The sequence below is a fragment of the Pinus tabuliformis genome, chromosome 6, assembly GCF_031772625.1.
Source record: "Pinus tabuliformis cultivar Carrire ecotype Pingquan chromosome 6, CPIR1, whole genome shotgun sequence".
Classification (NCBI taxonomy): domain Eukaryota; kingdom Viridiplantae; phylum Streptophyta; class Pinopsida; order Pinales; family Pinaceae; genus Pinus; species Pinus tabuliformis.
This window is the reverse complement of record NC_142292.1, coordinates 2,038,859,720-2,038,880,203: the sequence shown is the minus strand read 5'-3', so window position 1 is coordinate 2,038,880,203 and position 20,484 is coordinate 2,038,859,720. Positions and strand designations below refer to the sequence as shown.

The window sequence follows — 20,484 nt, the reverse complement described above, 5'->3', positions numbered from 1 at the left end:
TATATATATATATATATATAAAGTTGATATCACGTATTAAAATATTTTTGAAAAATATAAGATTTAAACATCTTTCTCACATATTTTTTTACTTTTTATTACTTTACATGAAATTATATTAAATCAAATTAACAACTAATAACTAATTATATACATGATAATTTTTTTATTTTATTATACTCATATTATAAATTTTACGGAGTTCATGGATTGTCATGTTGAACGTAGGATTATTATTATTATCAGAGTCACTTTCCCATAAATTAGTTTAGCGTCTTACTTTTTGTGCTTTTACCTTATGGCGTTTAAGAGACGCTGGTTGAGCGAGCCCACCATTTACAGCGACCATAGCATCAGCGTAAAATTCTGGTAATTTTTTGACAGTAACGACGAAACGCTAGTATCTAATGCTCCACACGCTTTTCATTTTACAAAAATTGATCTATATCGCATGGACATTCTTCGAGCTTGGTCCATTTGGCTGCAGCTTACATGGCAGCCTCTCATTTGCCCAAAACATTATCCTCTATTTTACAGGAACAAGGAATAATTAGCGGGTTGAAGGGAATGATTTAATTCATCTGCCAGCATGCACGGAATTCGTTGGGGTGGTCAGTGAATGAATGAATGGCTTCGTCCCACCAATTCCAAATTTCATGGCTGCTCACACGGAGACCGTTGGGAGACGCCCATTTGCGTTTATATCAATTGGCCCCCAAGCCCACAAAAGAGCAGAGGAAAAATTATGACAATTGCAGCTGTTGGGCGCAGAGGAGAAGAGAGGCAGCTGTCGCTGCAGCAATCAGAATTAATGGTGAGCGTAAGTTCATGTTCACGGGGTTTGGCAGGCAAAGGCCAAGGCGAAGTCATGAAATAATAATTGTGAAAGCCGTTGAAAAGGACGCCAGAGGCCTCCCGGATGGCTCCCTCAATGTAATATTCAAATCCCCTTTCATCACGTGCTGTCAAATTCTCAGAAGATCTTCTCGTGATGCAATGTAATGTGATGTCATCTGTGTGTTTTGTTGAATTTTTCAGGTGGGTCGTGTGGCGCATTTGGTGGTTTCGTTGGGCATAATTCTGGCCATCGACAAGGCCTTGAAAAGGGTCTTCACGGCTGCCATGATAAAGTTCCCTAGCTCATTGTTTGGAATGTTCTGCATATTTTCCGTGCTGTCGATCCTCGACGTCATCAGACCGGCAGCGGCAACGGCTCTACTGAACTTTTTTGAGCCGGCAACGACGTTCATACAGAGATGGCTTCCGCTCTTCTACGTGCCGTCGCTGGTAGTGTTGCCCTTAGCTGTGAAGGGAATCCCTGCTTCTTCCGGAATGAAGATTGGCGCAATTCTTGGTAGGTACCTACGACCTCTTTGTTGTTGTTTAGGATGTCAATTGTTATGTTACCGCTGGGCGCATAGCAGATTAATGGATTATTTTTTTGTTGGATTTTCACATGGTTAATCGTCATTTTAAGATTTATTCATCACTATTTAATGATAAAAGTAAAAGTAATAATAATGATTTGGAAGTTTATTATTACGTTGGTGGGTTTTTGGTTTTTTTTTTGGTATAACAGAAAATCTCAAATCAGCCTTATTTTGAGATCCACCCAGGACCATTCAATAATAATAAGGAGTTGTCTATAATGCGACTTTTTGAGATTCCGGTGACGGAATCCGGCGGAAGAAATTGCTGAAATCATGATTTGTTGCAGTTAAAATGGTTTTTTAACTGCATATTCGGATTCAGCACCCTGAAAAACCCCTGGGACAGTGTCATTGTGCAGAAATTAGTTATCAAACTTGGATTTCCATAAATCACTGCCGGATTTTTACCGGAAAAAATCGCCGGAAAGGCTTTCAAAAAGTCGCGTTAAAGACTACGGCTAATAATAATGGTTTAAAAATTGACTATTACCAACAAATTTTAATGTAATAAAAAACCTCAAATCACTATCAGACTCTCACTCAAAAAAACCTCAAATCACTATTGAGGCTCACTTGCCCAGATTTATCTCTATGAAGATTCATTGACACAACCTCAAATCACTATCGAGGCTCTCACTTGCCCAGATTTATCTCTATGAAGATTCATTGAGATAATTCAATTGGGTCGTTGGCTAAGCAGCCCACTCAGCCAAAAGTGGGGTATCCATTCAGTCAAAGTAGCCCAAGACTTGCACCTGGTCCTCCCGGCGGGCGTACATCCACAAGTGTATGTACAAATACTAGCATGCCACTGGCAAGGCTTGAACTCTTGTGGGGGCTATGTTAGCTACCAACCAGGCACACCGCACTTCACTGGTTCAGATGGATTTCACCAGATACATTGTAGTTTCTTTTCTTAAGATTCCCCTCATAGCAACGATGCTTGCAATTTTCACTTATAATAGTGAGTGACAAGGGGCACTGTCCAAATCACTTTTCCTCAGCCACAGGGATTCACCAACGTAAAATCTAGTTATGAAGGAAAATTTTAGAGGCTAAATTATACTATTTTACTATTTTTTTCAAATTAGGTTGGCCAATTAATAACTGTTTCTGAAATATAAGTTTCACCACATAAACAAGGGGTACGGTAAAGCTCTTTTTTGCAACTATGGTAAAGCTCTTTTTGCAACTATGGGCTTGTTGGGTTCGTAAATTGATCTAATGAGACTTCGGATAGTGCTATGAAGTTTAAAGATCATTTTGATTTGTTGTCTTCTTAAGATCCTATTGATTTTTTCAGTGGTACATCGGATGTAGGGGACCATTCTTAATGCTCAACTTCATTACTTTGCTCGTGAATAGTTGGAGCAATGTTGGCTCAACTTCATTACTTTGCTTGTGAATAGTTGGAACAATGTTGGCTTTTTGGAAAGCATTCCTAAGTTCTAACTTGCCAATCGTTGTATTCCTTATTTATGAAGATTTCCATCAAGTGCTGCTTTTGGTGTTCCAAATGCTCCTTAATGAAAAATTAAAGTGCATAAGTAGCAAGGGTATTGACGACACCCCGTGTTTGGGATGATTGATGATGCGAATCGATATGGTGGTTTTGCTCTGTCTAGGTTGATGGGCGAAGGAGCTGTTAGCCTTCCTGGAGATAATCCTCCTTAGGTTCAATGTAATGTCTCTACAACCCGGAGATAATCCTCATGTAGATTATCCTCAGTTTCAATGTAATGTCTCTACAACCTGGAGATAATTCTCTTCCGTTTCAATGTAATGTCTCTTCTTACAATGATCCCTATCAATGGAGTTGTTACCATGATGAACAAGTTAGGAACCCGAAGACAACAAAATTGGTGGAGATTTGCTTGAGGTCAACGTTCCTTAGTTTCCAAGCTTGATTTTACAAGCATACATGTGGAGTTTCTAGGGGGTTGGATAGTGGCAAATATCTTGATTAAATATCTCGATATTAAGGCACCTAACTCCTCTCTCTTTAAGCTCGAATTATTGGTGAGGTATTTGGATAGCACCAGTGAAATGTAACCCGAGGGTCAAGATGACCTCAACAAATTTGTTAAACATCTTGATGACCAATCCGATTGTAATCAATTTATTATGGAAGTAGAAGGGAACCGCTTCATTTTGTTCCTTGATGTTCAAAGAAGGTCGATGATGCCTTGGCCTATTATGAATAAAATATAAATATAATAAAAATGATTTGATCTTTGAAAAGAGAAAGATAAAAAGGAGGTAAAAAGATGATTTCCACAAAGAAAAGTGGTTTCTTTTCAAAATGTCCTTTTTGTTCAGAAGGATATTCTAGTTGTCAATAGTCATTCAAAATTAAAAATGTGGTTTGCAAAAAGTGTTACAAAACTTTTACCTTAGTCGAATTTTTAAGTGATGCACAAAAACAATCAATCGCAATAGATATAGAACAATTAATGGTAATGTTTAGGCGACAACTTGCAAATTTTAATAAGGAAACAAAGAAAATGGAATCCAAATTGCAAGTGGAACGCCCATCATCACTCTTACAAAACGATGTAATCCAGTGTACCAAGAAAGTGCAATTGGCAAATCAAGAGAAAGACAAAATAACCAAACTTCGACAAAACAAGAAAATGTTACAACAGGAATATGAAGATCTTGCGGATATGCATTACAAAGAAGTAATGGAAAAAGACAAGAATAAATTTCTCGCCTCAAGGACCACGTTGAAAAATTAATTGCACAAGTCAAGAGGACTAAGGTCAAGAAGAAGGAACTCAAGAAGCACCTATCCGAACAAGAAGAGGAAAATTTACGTTTAAAGAACCTTAGTAAAACTTTATTAAAACAAATCAAAAGTTTAAAAGATGAAGAGAAGGATATTAAGGTTAAAGTCATCAATTCAGAAAACGATGAACTTTCATGTCTAATAAATCATAATCAAAACCTTCTTACGCAAATAAAGAAGCTTAAAAGTGACAAAATGTTGCTAAAAGACAAGTTAGAACAACTTACTCAAGAAGAAGTATCGAAATTCCCAGTCATAACAGTCCAAGTTGAAGATAAGGGAACGAATATTGCTCCATTCAATATCACAATTCAAGAAGAGTATAAACCAGTTGAAGCGAAGATTGTAATATCCCAAATAGGATATTTGACTGATTTTGCAGAAATTTAACTCAAACAAAAATTTCACCATAAAATTACCATTTGATTAACAGATGATTTCCATATAAAATATAACAGGTAGAGTGCATGCAATTCAACAACACAATGAGCATAAATATTTTCAGCTTTCATTATAATAAATGACTGAAAGAGTGTACATGATGATATAGCTGAAATAGTTGAGATAGACAATCTGGTCTCCAAAACTGATCTGCTCTGACGCTAAAGCCGACCCTCCCAAAACTGAATTGAAATCAATCGCTGTGTACGAATTTACAGGGTAAGTTCCTCAGACAGAACATCAAAGGACACCGCTCACAAACATATCACAGATCAATACACCAGTATTGTTGACATGGTTAAAACCCTCAAAGAGGGAAACAGTCCATGGCCTTAGCCAACACGGCCACTTCAGGTAATTTATTAATAAAAGAATGAAAATTTACATAAGCTTCTCTCATGAACGGTTACCCTACAAATGACCCTCCATGCTCTTTAAATAGAGATCATGGACCAATCGGGTGTTAAGCCACAGATCAAGTGTTGGTAATACCGAGGAGAGAATGATCCGTCGGATCACTACATATCGTGACCGTTGGATTGTAAGTTACAAAAAGTACATAGTAAAGAAACACATTTTACCTAACTCTATACTAGACCAAGTTATACTTAACTACTTCCTATGTGTCGGAATATCCTAACATCCCCCCTTAAGAACAACTTGGGATAGGATTGAAGGATGTACAAATATGACACAATAGGAGAAGGAAGGAGGCACTAGAGCCTATCCCCCCTTAGTGACAACTTCCTGAACTCCAACCATAAATCGAAGTTTAGTAAACTTTGCCTCTGTGAGAGCCTTTGTAAAGATGTCTGCAACTTGATCATCTCTTGAACAATATTGCACTTCAAGAACATGGTCGTGAATGAGCTTTCTGATGAAGTGCATGTGTAGTGCAATGTGTTTGCTGCGCTGATGTTGGACTGGATCTTTGCATAGTTGAATGGCACTTTGATTATCACACCAAAGTGTAGTCGGATGTTGATGCTGAAAGACAAACTCTGACAGGATCTGACGAAGCCACAAGGCTTCCTTACTAGCTTCTACGGCACCACGATACTCTGCTTCTGCTGAAGAAAGAGAAATGGTACCTTGTTTCTTGCAAGCCCATGTAATAGGTCCTGAACCAAGAGTGAACACATAACCTGCAGTAGACTTCCAATCATCAGGGTCATTAGCCCAATTGGAATCAGTGAAACCAACCAACAGAGGAGATGCTTTGGCATTGTAATGAATCCCAAACTGAACTGTACCTCGAACATAACGAAGTATTCTTTTAGCTGCTTTCCAATGACTTTCATGTGGGTTTTGCATAAATCGAGCAACAAGGCCAACAACAAAGGAAAGGTCAGGACGAGTATGGGTTAGATACAAAAGTTTTCCTACAAGTTGACGGTATAAGGTAGCATCAACTTTAGGGGAAGTACAAGTGACTAAAAGTTTGGCTCCAGATTGAAAGGGAGAAGGGGCTGGCTTACAGTCTTCCATGTGAAAATGGCGTAGAAGATCACAGGCATACTTAGACTGGGAAAGGGAAATACCTTCCTTGGATTGCAAGACTTGAAGACCAAGAAAATAATGCAAGTGTCCTAGGTCTGTCATTTCAAACTTCTTTTTAAGGCTGACTTCACGTGGTTGATAAGGTTGGGATCACTACTAGTGAGGATAAGATCATCAACATAAAGAACAAGAATGATAAGAGACTTGCCCACTTTCTTGGTGTAGACAGTATTGTCAGAATGACACCTAGAAAAGCTAGATTCTAAAAGAAAGCTATCCATTTTGGCATACCAAGCCCGAGGAGCTTGCTTGAGACCATAAAGGGATTTCTTAAGCTGACATACAAGGCTGGAGTCTGTTTGTATAAAGACAATAGGTTGTTCCATATAGATTTCTTCATGCAAGTCCCCATGCAAGAAGGCAGATTTAACATCCATCTCATGGACTTTCCATTTGAAAGAGGCAGCAAGGGAAAGAACAAGGTGGATAGAGTTCATTTTGGAAACAGGGGAGAAGGTTTCGATATAGTCAATGCCTTCAACTTGTGAAAAACCCTTAGCAACAAGACGAGCTTTATGTTTATCAACGTTCCCATCTGGTCCATACTTGGTTCTGTAAACTCATTTGCATCGAACAACTTTTCGTCCCTTTGGTAGAGGAACAAGATCCCATGTATCATTTGCCAACAATGAACGATATTCTTCATTCATAGCTGCGTCCTATTCTGGATGGCCTGAAGCTTCTGCAAAGGTGTCAGGATCATAATTCACTGAAGCTTGAGCCAATAAAGAAGAGGCTCTATCGAACTGAGAACGTGTACGTCGTTGATCTGTAGGATCACCGGCAAGATCACCTGCTGCATCCCGAGTAGCACGGACCCATTTTGGAAGCTGAGGAGCTGAAGGAGGATCCTGAGAAGGCGGGGGAGGATTGTCATCCTCGCTTTCATCATCTGAAGAAGAAATATTTTCAAAAGAAGAAGAGATAGGGAGAGGTGGCACATCTGCCGAACTAGGCTCGTAGGCCGATATATTTTCAGCAAACTTTACATCTCTTCTAATGATAACATTTTTGGACTTAAGTGGAATAAGTCTATATCTTTTGACATCTTTAGAATATCCAACAAAAATACATTTTTCACTCTTAGGTTTTAAAGCTTTATGTTTCTCATCTGGAATATGGGCCCATGCTTCACTTCCAAAAACACGAAAGTGACTTACATCTTGTTTAATTGAGCTCCATGCTTCTTCTGGAGTGATATTCTTTAAAACCTTAGTAGGAGTGCGATTTATTATGTAATTTGCACAGTTAATTGCTTCTGCCCAAAAATTAAGACCAAGTCCTTTAGATTGAAGCATGCAATTAGCCATTTCCTTTAAGGTGTGATTCTTCCTTTCAACTACACCATTTTGTTGTGGAGTATATGGAACAGTTTGTTGCATTTGAATTCCATTCTCAGTGCAAAAGTTGATGAATTTGTTGTTAACATATTCTCCGCCATTATTAGATCTTAGCTTAAGAATTTGATGTCCAGATTGCTTTTCAACAAAGGCCTTAAAGGCCAAGAACATGTTAAATACTTCACTCTTGAGTTTTAAGAAGTATACCCAAGTGCATCTGGAGAAATCATCAATGAAAGTTAAGAAATACTTGTAGCCAAAGAATGAAACAACTGGAAGTGGACCACATAAATCACTATGCACAAGCTATAAAGGGGTTGAGGCGTGCCAAGAGGCACGTTTTTCAAAACTATCCTGATGATGTTTTCCGAGTACACATCCGGAACAAACACCATCTCTGCAAGATACCATTGGAAGACCTGTCACCATATTTTCTTTACATAGATTCTAAAGGGGGCGATAGTTTAAGTGACCAAATCGCTCATGCCAAAGTTTGCTCACTTCATCGTTATGAGCAACAAATACCGAGGGAAGATTTTATGACCCAAAGTTGTGAAACTTATACAACCTTGTAGAATCATCAGCAATGCCAGTAGCTAAAATCTGTTTAGGATCTCTTAGGTCCTTAATTACAACATCGTGAGGTGAAAATTCAATGATTTTACCTTCACCTGAATGAGCTATCTGATATACAGATAGAAGGTTGCAGGATAAGGTTGGAACACATAATACATCATTAAATTGACCATTGTCTATATGAATAGTTCCAGTCCCTACAACACTAAGAGATCTATCATCACCAACATATATATTTTTGGTGTTACAATCATTTAAAGAAGAAAACATGGCTTTGTTTTTGGCCATGTGATAAGAAGCTCCAGAATCAATGAGCCACTCATGAGAATGAGAAGAAGATACATTTAGTGCATAGCCAGACTGAGATGCTTGACAACCGCATGCAGAAAGTGCTATTCCTGAAGATGAAGTTGAAGTTGAAGAGTGCTCCAAATGGATGTTATGCTTCTTCATTGCTGCTTCCAAGGCTTCCATCTTCTCAAAGCATTTGGATTCTAAGTGGCCATCTCGATTACAAAAGTGGCAATGTCTATCAGTCTTCTTCCCTTTGTTTTTATTTGTCTTATCATTTTGTTGAAATGATTTTTCATTTTGAGGCTGAAATTACTTAAGACCCTTGTTTGGTTTAGGACCATTCCTTTTAGGATACAACTTCTTAGGATTCTTTGAATTTGGTTGCTGCTGGGTGGCTAACACTTTCTTAGAAGAGTTTCCAAGATTAAGAAGACCAAGGTGTAAGAGTTTTTCTTGTTCTCTTATTAAAGAATCACAAAAGGAATCAAAGGAAGGGGACTTGTAGGCTTTTCCTTGAGAAATTAAGGCTTCTTTTGTAGAATGGAAGGTGGAAACAAACACAGAGTAGGCTGGTCCCAACTTAGTGAGAACGGAATAGATAAGGTTACTATCTTCTTTCTTAACCTTAACACCTTCCAAGAGAAGTCTAAGTGTCTTGAACTTGGACAAAAAATCTTCAATGCAAGAAAAATTATTGGGGTCCAATGTAAGCAACTCATTTTCAAGTTGATGGGATTTAAGTTCATTTTTAATTCCAAAAACTTTAGTAATCTGTTTCATTGCTTCATCAAGAGTATCAAGTTCTGCAATGTGGAATCTAAGATCTGGAGAAATAGACATCCCTATCAACCCTTGTGCTTGATCTTGCCTATTTTCCCATTTAGCTGCCTTATCTTCATCTTTCGGTTTGGTTTCTTGGCCTGAGGCTATTCTGTAGAGACCTTTACTTCTAAGTAAATCCACAATGTAGGACCACCATTGGAAGTAGTTGGTGCTGTCAAGAATAACTTGGCGTGGACTTTCCATTTTAATAGAAACTGAAGCTATAGATGCTAAAACTAAGTGTTCCAATGGAAAGATCTCGAAAAATTAGGCTGGTTAAAAAAAAATGGCTCTGAAAACGGCTTCTGGATGAAGAAGTTATGGCTTTTTGACGAAAAGTTGATGAAGATGCCGACGAAGTGCGGGAGTGTGCGGAAATGAATGATAATGTTAAAAGAAAATCCGCCCCCTTTCCAAACTTAATCTAATTAGCTCAACAAAAAGAAGACTTGAACTCAAGATCTCTACTCTCATAAAGTAGCTTTGGACCAAGTGAGCTAAACTAAAAGTTTAGTAATTTTTGGAAAAGAGGAAGGGTTTTTTTTTTTTTAGTCGCTGAAGCTTTGGGCTGCGTGCTTACTTGAGAAAGCTCTTTTTCCCTCCAGATCTTAAAAATGACGTAGCTAGGGCTACCAGAAACCTTTTCGTGTGAAACAAAAGGGGTTCCTCACTGGAACATATGCTCCTAACACAACAGAGCAGTCCTCTCGGCCCGAAAGCAGTCAGAAACAGTAGATCTAGGAAACGGCAATCGGATGCAGTTCTATCGGCTTCAGATTTGGATCACCAACGGACGCGGCCCTCAAATATCTCTGATACCATGTAGGAATTTACAGGGTAAGTTCCTCAGACAGAACACCAAAGGACACCGCTCACAAACAGACCACGTCAACAATACTGGTGTATTGACCTGTGATCTGTTTGTGAGCGGTGTCCTTTGGTGTTCTGTCTGAGGAACTTACCCTGTAAATTCCTACACGCTGCACCTGTGAATTCTCGCTGAATCCACCAAGGAGATGAGATAGGTTTTCGTCCACTCTCACCATGATCACCTGAGGGTTTCCGTTGTGGGGCTACTGCTAAAGTAGAGAACCGAGTTCTTAAACCTCTCCACAAGAAGAAAATACAAATGTGAGATGTCCTCTAATGGCCTCCTCCTCCTCTTTTAATAGAACTAATGGACCCCTCTAGAAGCTCCCGTTTTATTATTATTTTAATCATTGAGCACATTTCGCTTAATTAAAATATTCTTTTTAATGTGGGAAAATGGTAAACTGGACACCATGCTTCCTCAAGCCACCAAAAATCACTTCTAGCCATCCCATCCTATAAATATTCTCGTTCCGATTCCAACGAGCTATTACACTAAGGTGTTCTGCCAAGTATTCCTCCTGAAATTCCATCTTAAGTGAAATTAATGGAGTCAGGCCCATTAATAACTCAGTTTTTTTGAAAGTTGTCGGAATGCAACGGAATGAAGGCAAACTGTTCGGATGATTGAATATACCAAGTGAATGCCATCGGACCTCAAAAACTCCTCAAAACCCCATGGAAAACCTCCTGAAGCCCCTGGGCCTGTTGATGAAGTAAATCTGCACCTGTGACCTCTCTGCCCCAGCGCTGGAAATCCATCCTAACCATGCCATGAGGAACACCAGAAAAAGGAACATTACAAAGATGTACTCAGAATTTGCAGTTCAAGCAATGGAAATTTCAAGTGAAGATTTCGCAATTAATCAAGCGACTTTTCTACCCAAAAGAAATTTGTAAATTTAGGTATGTTCTATGTTGATAACAAATTTACTTCAATTTTCCATATTAGATTGTTAAATTGGCAACTAGGGCCAAACTCCATGTGGGTCAGCTTATTTATGGCAGCTGATATTTTTATTGAATCCCTCTCGTCGAGAGGTGTAGGATTGATCCAAAGATCATCCGATTCCGATAAGTATTTATGGAGATATGAATTTATTTTGTTTATGTAATTATTATCAAGCCGACCAGCACATATGTAGGCTCTAGAAGCCCAGCCGACGTGTCTATTCAACCTCTACGTTTTTAGTATAAATAGATGAGGATTTAATATCATTTGCACTCATCTCTTGTGATCTCTCTCCACGTGTTTGGGTTTTGTGGACAGAGAGATCTAAAGGAGAATACGTTTCTCTAAAGGCTGATCTAGCCTTACCCTAGCTGCAGTCAGCACAACGCAGTAAGGGAAGGAATTATCACGCTGTAATGAAGACTCCTAAACGCAGAGATTTGTTCACGTAGAGACCTGTTCACGCAGATGATGCCCTATACGCAAAGCCCTGTTCATGCAGCCATAGAAGCACATAACTCACACATATTCGGATGGTTCTGTGATCTCACATGGAAGAGAAGTCGCTGTCATGAGGCCGCAGTCTAGACATGGAGCCGCAGTCAAAGCTTGAAGTTGCAGTCAAGATATGAGAGGCAGTCCTAAATGAAGGAGACCTAGCCACAGTCCTAAATGAAGGATCTGGCCGCAATTAAGAGGAGAACTAATATGCAGTCAAGGAAGCATCATACACAGCACTAGGGAAGATCTAATACGCAGTCCTAAGAAGAGCCCTATACCCTGTCCTAAAGGAGATCTAGTCGCTGCGAAGAGAAGCTCTAATCCGCATCAAAGGGAAGGCTCCATACGCAGTCATGGTAGGCTCTATATGTTGTTAAGAAGAGCTCTAATCTACCCTCAAAGGGAGGCCCTAATCTGCCGTCCAAGAGGCCCTTATACACAGTCATAAAGGAGCCCTAATTCACTGTCAAGAGAGCGCTAAATCCGCAGTGATAAAGAAGCCTCATTCGCAGCTAAGGAAGTAGTATAAGCAGCAGATCTGAGGAGCCATAATACACTGTCATCCACTGACCCTAAGCCGCAGCAAAAGGAGGCCTAAACGCAACAAGAACAATTCTGTGGTAAGGGACTGTTTAGGCATCATTCTGTGACTGTGTTTTCTTCTTGTAGGAGGGCCGAGTTAGAGGAGCTCTAGATCAGATCTGTTGGGGTATCTTTGAAGGATCAAGGATAACGTTCTGCTGCCTGGAAGCTACAGGAAGACTGTGTGTTAGGCCACATGCCATAACACCACAGTCAAGGTTTGTTCATGAGTGTTTAAGGGCTCATATATGCCCAGATCATCAGCATAATTTAGGAGTTGTCTTGTGAGTTAATACTACTAAGGTTAAAGGTTGTTTTGATGACTGTTGGAGGACTGGTGCTGTAATGTTTGGTGCCCTAACTGCTGAAGTAGTGACAGCTAGTGCAGCGAAAGACATCAGAGTTCTGGGAGATGTTTTGGGTCAAAGGTTGATCATGATTGGCTTAGTTTGCTGAACATCCTGTTGATACCAGATGTATGATCTTCAGGGGAAAATTTTGTCCTGTACGACCAGCATTGTCTTCAACTGATCTCATCATTATAGGAGATGATCTATGCTCAGATCTAGATAAGTCAAAGTGTTGACTTCTGTTGTAAATGTACTCTCTCTCTCTCTCTCTGCTGAAATTTGAAGATAAAAGAAGATTTGATCAAAGGGTTTCCCCACACATTGTGGGGTTTGTCCCTGGCTCGCGCCATATCTTGTGTCCTCTTGCCTTGGCTTGTCTTCTGCGTTTTATATTTATGTTCTATCTACAGTTTATCGTAATGTTGATGTGATTGCTAACTGTGAAAATTTAAATAAATTGCTCTAGCATAGAACATACCAAAAATTAACATGGTATCGGAGCTAAGGTGAAGACAATGCCCAAGCAAGAGTGAAAGAGCAATCACCAAATACAGTTGGGACAAGACAAAAGGATCAATGGGTTCCTCATAATTCACCTAGGGTGAAGTTGAAGCAGAGAATGTTATTAGAATGGCGCAGCAAATCTTCTGATGGCATCACTTCATTGGGAAGTTCAGATCTAAGGGTAGGAAGGAAAGGTAGATGTCTTGGTTATGAGTTCGGCCCTTATGCGAAGGAGTGCCCGAATGACAGAGATGCGGGTCATCAAAGACAATGGTCGACTCTTCCACGAAAGCAAGGAACCCCAAAATCTCTTTTATGTACCTGATCGAACCTGATGTCCATCTCGAAAATGGAAGTCAAAGGTTGCAGGGTGGCACTTATCGATGGAAAGGTACGTGTTTGAAAATAGATCTTTTAAAGATGTTTTTGAGTTCAGGGTTGTATCAAGTTGCAGGAAGTCCACTGGGGACCATGTCCATTGACTCAGCTCTAGAGGTCTGTGAGTCAAATGGTGACTAGGATGCCTGAATTCAAAAGGAAGCATGAAGGTACATGTCTGAAATGTACCAAAGGAAAATATTATAAGGGTACCATTCCCCTCATGCAGCAGGTTCACAGGTTTGGAACAACCCGAGGAGTTTGAGAATCATGATCAAGGAATCTCATGTATACAGGTGGAAGAAAGCCCTCTATGGCTTGAAGAAAAACACCTCGGGCATAGTATGAAAGGATTGATAACTGTCTAATGCAGCTGAGATTCACTAGGAGTGAAACCGATCCAAACCATTACTCAAAGGTTGTGGATAATAAACCTCTCGTACTAGCACCTATGTCTGACAGGTGCAAACCCTCTCATTTATAGGAGACAGAGGGAGTTGGATTCGGAATGTGGGAAGATAAGCTGCAAGCTTGTGACTGCCTCGAGGATCTTAACTTTCAGAAGTTATATGGTAATGATGTCGGACCGGATTTGGGAAATGCCTCTGAGTTTCATAAACTCATTCGCGTTGATGTTCTTGGAGAACCTCCGTCCGGACATCTGTGTTGCAGTTAGCATGGTGAGCTCATATTTGGTTGAGCCTCACTTGATTGGTGCCAAGAATCTTCTAAGATATCTTCAGGGCACAATCTCTCATGAATTGAGATACACTGCCAGAAATATGAAACCACATGATTATTCGAATGATGAGTGGGCAGGAAGTATGGAGGATCACTAGAGCACTTCTCAGTGCTGTTTGGAATCTGCCTTGATATCCTGGATGAGCAGGAAGCAGAAGTCGGTGACTCTAAGCACCACCAAGGCAGAATACATTGCTGATAGTATGGCCTTCTGTGAGGCAGTCTAGTTGCTGAAGCTCTTCAGTGAGCTGTTTGTACACATGATGAATACCACTGTGAATCTCTGTGACAACCAGAGATGGGATTCGATTATTGAGGAATCCTGTATTTGACAATTGCTCCCGCAGACAGACATCAGATACTGCCTTATCTGGGATATGGAAAGTCGATGAGCAAGGAGGCTCCATCGCACTGAGATGATGTACAGGTCGCTAAAGCCCCGGGGGAAAGATCAAATTTGTGATTTTCCCGAACGACTTGGAGTCGTAAAGAGACCTTTGTAAAAGGGTCCTGCATGTTGCACACATTGAGCTCTAGGAGCTTTGGGGGGCTTGCAGTTCTATTGGAGCAACATACGACCACAGGGTGACTCACCCTCCCCTGGTGGTGCGCACTGAAACAAGATGATTCACTCTCTTGTGGGACAAGATGATTCGCTCTCTTGTGTAGCAGGATGATTAGTTCTCCTGTGAGGCCTGGATTGATGTGTTCTCCATGGCGATTGTAGCAGGATTGATGTGTTCTCCTGTGAGGCCTGGATTGATGTGTTCTCCATGGCGATTGTAGCAGGATTGATGTGTTCTCCTGTGAGGCCTGGATTGATGTGTTCTCCATGGCGATTGTAGCAGGATTGATGTGTTCTCCTGTGAGGCCTGGATTGATGTGTTCTCCATGGCGATTGTAGCAGGATTGATGTGTTCTCCTGTGAGGCCTGGATTGATGTGTTCTCCATGGCAGCCTGGATTGATGTGTTCTCCATGGCGATTGTAGCAGGATTGATGTGTTCTCCTGTGAGGACAGGATTGATTAAGTTCTCCTGTCGAGGCTTCCTACCCATGCAGTCTGGGACTCATGGGAAGTACCTCTCATCTGATCAATGAGCAGGGAAATGAAGTTAGGGACCATAGTAATACCGATGGACGCATCGTTGTATCTACCGTACTCCCTACGCTAGGATGTCCTCCATTGATCTGGGATCAATGATACTGGTCTGGGACCAGTGGTAGGAGTTGTACATGCTATGACGCTGACTTCGGGTCGGCTGAGACTGGTCTGGGACCAGTGGTACATACTCCGAGACTGACTTCGTGTCAGTGCAGTACTGGTCTGGGACCAGTGAGAGTGATACATACTATGACGCTGACTTCGGGTCGGTTGAGACTGGTCTGGGACCAGTGGTACACTCTCTGAGACTGCGATACTGGTCTGGGACCAGTGGTAGGAGTGGTACTTACTATGAAGCTGACTTCGGGTCAGTTGAGACTGGTCTGGGACTAGTGGTATGCACTCTGAGACTGACTTCAGGTCAATGGAGAATGATATGACTCATTCTCGATCAATTCTTCTTCTTCATAGTTCAGCGGAGATGAGCAGAGCCAGCAGAGCTGAGTAGAGCCAGCAGAGCTAGGCAGAGTAGTGCAAGGCACTAATGGCAGAGATAGTACAGTCGTACATATGGATCAGCGGATGGAGTTCTCCCTAGTTGAGAGGGAGTGTTAAATTGGCAACTAGGGCCAAACTCCATGTGGGTCAGCTTATTTATGGCAGCTGATATTTTTATTGAATCCCTCTCGTCGAGAGGTGTAGGATTGATCCAAAGATCATCCGATTCCGATAAGTATTTATGGAGATATGAATTTATTTTGCTTATGTAATTATTATCAAGCCGACTAGCACATATGTAGGCTCTAGAAGCCCAGCCGACGTGTCTATTCAACCTCTTCGTTTTTAGTATAAATAGATGAGGATTTAATATCATTTGCACTCATCTCTTGTGATCTCTCTCCACGTGTTTGGGTTTTGTGGACAGAGAGATCTAAAGGAGAATACGTTTCTCTAAAGGCTGATCTAGCCTTACCCTAGCTGCAGTCAGCACAACGCAGTAAGGGAAGGAATTATCACGCTGTAATGAAGACTCCTAAACGCAGAGATTTGTTCACGTAGAGACCTGTTCACGCAGATGATGCCCTATACGCAGAGCCCTGTTCATGCAGCCATAGAAGCACATAACTCACACATATTCGGATGGTTCTGTGATCTCACATGGAAGAGAAGTCGCTGTCATGAGGCCGCAGTCTAGACATGGAGCCGCAGTCAAAGCTTGAAGTTGCAGTCAAGATATGAGAGGCAGTCCTAAATGAAGGAGACCTAGCCACAGTCCTAAATGAAGGATCTGGCCGCAATTAAGAGGAGAACTAATATGCAGTCAAGGAGGCATCATACACAGCACTAGGGAAGATCTAATACGCAGTCCTAAGAAGAGCCCTATACCCTGTCCTAAAGGAGATCTAGCCGCTGTGAAGAGAAGCTCTAATCCGCATCAAAGGGAAGGCTCCATACGCAGTCATGGTAGGCTCTATATGTTGTTAAGAAGAGCTCTAATCTACACTCAAAGGGAGGCCCTAATCTGCCGTCCAAGAGGCCCTTATACACAGTCATAAAGGAGCCCTAATTCACTGTCAAGAGAGCGCTAAATCCGCAGTGATAAAGAAGCCTCATTCGCAGCTAAGGAAGCAGTATAAGCAGCAGATCTGAGGAGCCATAATACACTGTCATCCACTGACCCTAAGCCGCAGCAAAAGGAGGCCTAAACGCAGCAAGAACAATTCTGTTGACAGCATGAGGTAAGGGACTGTTTAGGCATCATTTTGTGACTGTGTTTTCTTCTTGTAGGAGGGCCGAGTTAGAGGAGCTCTAGATCAGATCTGTTGGGGTATCTTTGAAGGATCAAGGATAACGTTCTGCTGCCTGGAAGCTACAGGAAGACTGTGTGTTAGGCCACAGGCCATAACACCACAGTCAAGGTTTGTTCATGAGTGTTTAAGGGCTCATATATGCCCAGATCATCAGCATAATCTAGGAGTTGTCTTGTGAGTTAATACTACTAAGGTTAAAGGTTGTTTTGATGACTGTTGGAGGACTGGTGCTGTAATGTTTGGTGCCCTAACTGCTGAAGCAGTGACAGCTAGTGCAGCGAAAGACATCAGAGTTCTGGGAGATGTTTTGGGTCAAAGGTTGATCATGATTGGCTTAGTTTGCTGAACATCCTGTTGATACCAGATGTATGATCTTCAGGGGAAAATTCTGTCCTGTACGACCAGCATTGTCTTCAACTGATCTCATCATTATAGGAGATGATCTATGCTCAGATCTAGATAAGTCAAAGTGTTGACTTCTGTTGTAAATGTACTCTCTCTCTCTTTCTCTGCTGAACTTTGAAGATAAAAGAAGATTTGATCAAAGGGTTTCCCCACACATTGTGGGGTTTGTCCCTGGCTCGCGCCATATCTTGTGTCCTCTTGCCTTGGCTTGTCTTCTGCGTTTTATATTTATGTTCTATCTGCAGTTTATCGTAATGTTGATGTGATTGCTAACTGTGAAAATTTAAATAAATTGCTCTAGCATAGAACATACCAAAAATTAACATAGCTCAATATCAATTCTAGATTAGTAATCACATTTAGCATGATAGTAAAATGCAGATAGAACCTAAACATAAATCGCAGAAGACAAGCCAAGACAAGAGGACACAAGATGTGGCACCACCCAGGGACAAACCCCAATGTGGGGAAACCCTTGATCAATTCTTCTTGTATGTTCTTCAATAGTTCAGTAGAGAGAGAGAGATAATACATATACATCAGAAGTCAACCTTTTGACTTATCTAAATAAGAGCAAAGATCTTCTCTAAGAAGATGGCATATGAGGTAGCTGATTTGAGTTCAAGTGAAGGCATACTGCTTGCACTAATCCAAGGTGACTCCATCACCATGCTGCATGTCACTGTGCTGCACCCAATCATCATGCTGGACCTCATTGCTATGCTGCATACATCATACTGTTGCACCTTATCATCATGCTGTACCTCTCTGTACTGCATCATCATGTTGCACCTCCCTCTGCTGCATCATCATGTTGTACCTCACTGTGCCCATCATGTTGCACCTCCTTGTGCTGCATCATCATGCTGTACCTCACTGTGCCCATGATGTTGCATCTCATTTCAGCATTCATTATCACTGTGTTGCACACATCATGCTACACTACACTTCATCAGTGTGCCCATCATCATGCAACAACATTCAACATCATGCTGCACTATTGCATCATCATGTTGTGCCTTATCATCATGCTGCACCTCCTTGTGCTGCATCATCATGTTGTACCTTATCATCATGCTGCACCTCCCTGTGTTGTATCATCATGCTGTACCTCACTGTGCCCATCATGCTACATCTCATTTCAGCATTCATTATCACTGTGCTACACACATCATGCTACACTACACTTCATCAATATGCCCATCATCATGCAACAACATTCAAAATCATGCTGCACCTTATTACAATGCTGTCACATCTTATCAATGTTGCTGCACTACATTAGTTCACTGTTAGGCGATTCTCTATTTGCTGCATTAATAGCAGATTGGGCAACCTTCATCATGAACTGGTTAGGGCATCAAGACAGGCTGGTAAATCATGCTGCACCTTATTACAATGCTGTCACATATTATCAATGTTGCTGCACTACATTAGTTCACTGTTAGGGGATTCTCTATTTGTTGCATTAATAGTAGATTGGGCAACCTTCATCATGGATTAGTTAGGGCATCAAGATAGTCCTACCAGCCCTCGAACATCAGTAGCAACATCAAACTGATCCATGCTGCTCCAACCCTGTTTGTATATGACTGTTTGTGACTGTCTAGTTAGGGCACACTGCTGTAGCCTTAGACTCCTCCAACAGACCCCAAACAGCCCTTTGAAAGACTGCGGCACACTTTAAGAGAGCCCCTCCCTTGCTACACTGCTGCCTTAGGGCATATGCCAGCCCTTTACTGCCCTACGCAAGCCCAACTGTGGTGCTATGGCCTGCAGCCTAGCACAACAACAACTTGTAGCTTTCAGTCCCTTAAAACATGTCCAAAGAAGTGTCAAAATCAATGGCATTTAGCCCTCAAGAATTCGGCTTAACAACTAGCACCCTCAGCCTCCATGACATCAACTCGGACCCTTGATTTGACCCTAAAACAACCCTTATCTCCTCATTGTTTCTTCCTTCTGTGTTGCGGCTAGGAGACTGCGTTTAGGGTAGCTATATCATGAATAACATTTAGGGCAGCTTCATTATGGACATCGTTTAGGCTTGTGTCCACCATAAGAGTTGTCCTCCATGTTAGGCTACCATATTAGGACAACGTAGAGCCTTCTCTCCCTTGACTGCATCTAGATCTAGGGCATGTCTTCTCCATGACAGCGTAGAGCTAGGGCATCTTCTTCTTAGGGTTGCGTAGTCTCTTAGGATCTCTTCCTCCCACCAAAAACCCAAAGACAAGTGGAGAGGAAGAGATCACAAGAAGAGTGTGTGCAAATGACTAGCAAGCCACCTCTTTTTATACTAAAACGTTGAGCACATGTGGGGGCAATTTGGTTGTTGGCCGACCTTGACGAATTGTCCCATAACACAAATAAATTCATATCTCCATGAATACATGTCGGAATAGGATGATCTTTAGATCAATCCTACACCTCTTGACGAGAGGAATCCAAGAAAAATATCAGCTTCCATAAATAAGTAGACCCACATGGAGTTTGACCCTAGTTGCCAATTTTAACAAAATTAGATTCCTTCAATAAACCACGAAATTACGTCAAACAAATTGAGAGATCACATCACAAGAACTCCTTATCGCCATTCAAATTATAAAAGAAAATATCTCAACCAGAAACAAGTGACTCATGTTCCTAGGAATGTCGATGTCAACATAATTAAATCTTGTGATAAAAATCCATCTCAAGTTTTGAGTAACCACAAGATTCCATAGAAGATTGATTTAGGATGGTTAGATTCCTTCTCAGTGCGACAATTTTGTTTATCTCTTAAAAGATCCTATCATCTTGTATCAACAAAGATGACAATACCAAGAATTCGAAGAGTTTCGAAAGATGCAAAAAGATTAAAAGAAAAAGAAACAGATGATACGCCTTGTCAACAGTGAGCTTTGAGGACAAAGCTTTTTGAAGAGGAAGACAATGTTATGAATAGAATATAATTATAATAATAATAAGGATTAGTTAATTAGATAGTAATTAGTTAATCAAGAGGCATGACCCTAAGGACATGACCATTTATG

The 20,484-nt window shown here is 41.0% G+C and overlaps 1 protein-coding gene across 1 annotated transcript in view; it reads left to right on the top strand.

The window, feature by feature from the left end:
- The first annotated feature begins 458 nt into the window (after positions 1–458).
- Positions 459–20,484, top strand: part of LOC149267428 (plastidal glycolate/glycerate translocator 1, chloroplastic-like) — a 220,186-nt gene continuing 200,160 nt past the window's right edge. The window contains exons 1-2 of the mRNA XM_089432684.1: positions 459–933; positions 1,039–1,354. Coding sequence (XP_089288810.1) covers positions 628–933; positions 1,039–1,354 — 622 coding nt within the window. The 5' untranslated portion in view covers positions 459–627. The remainder of the gene's footprint in view (positions 934–1,038; positions 1,355–20,484) is intronic.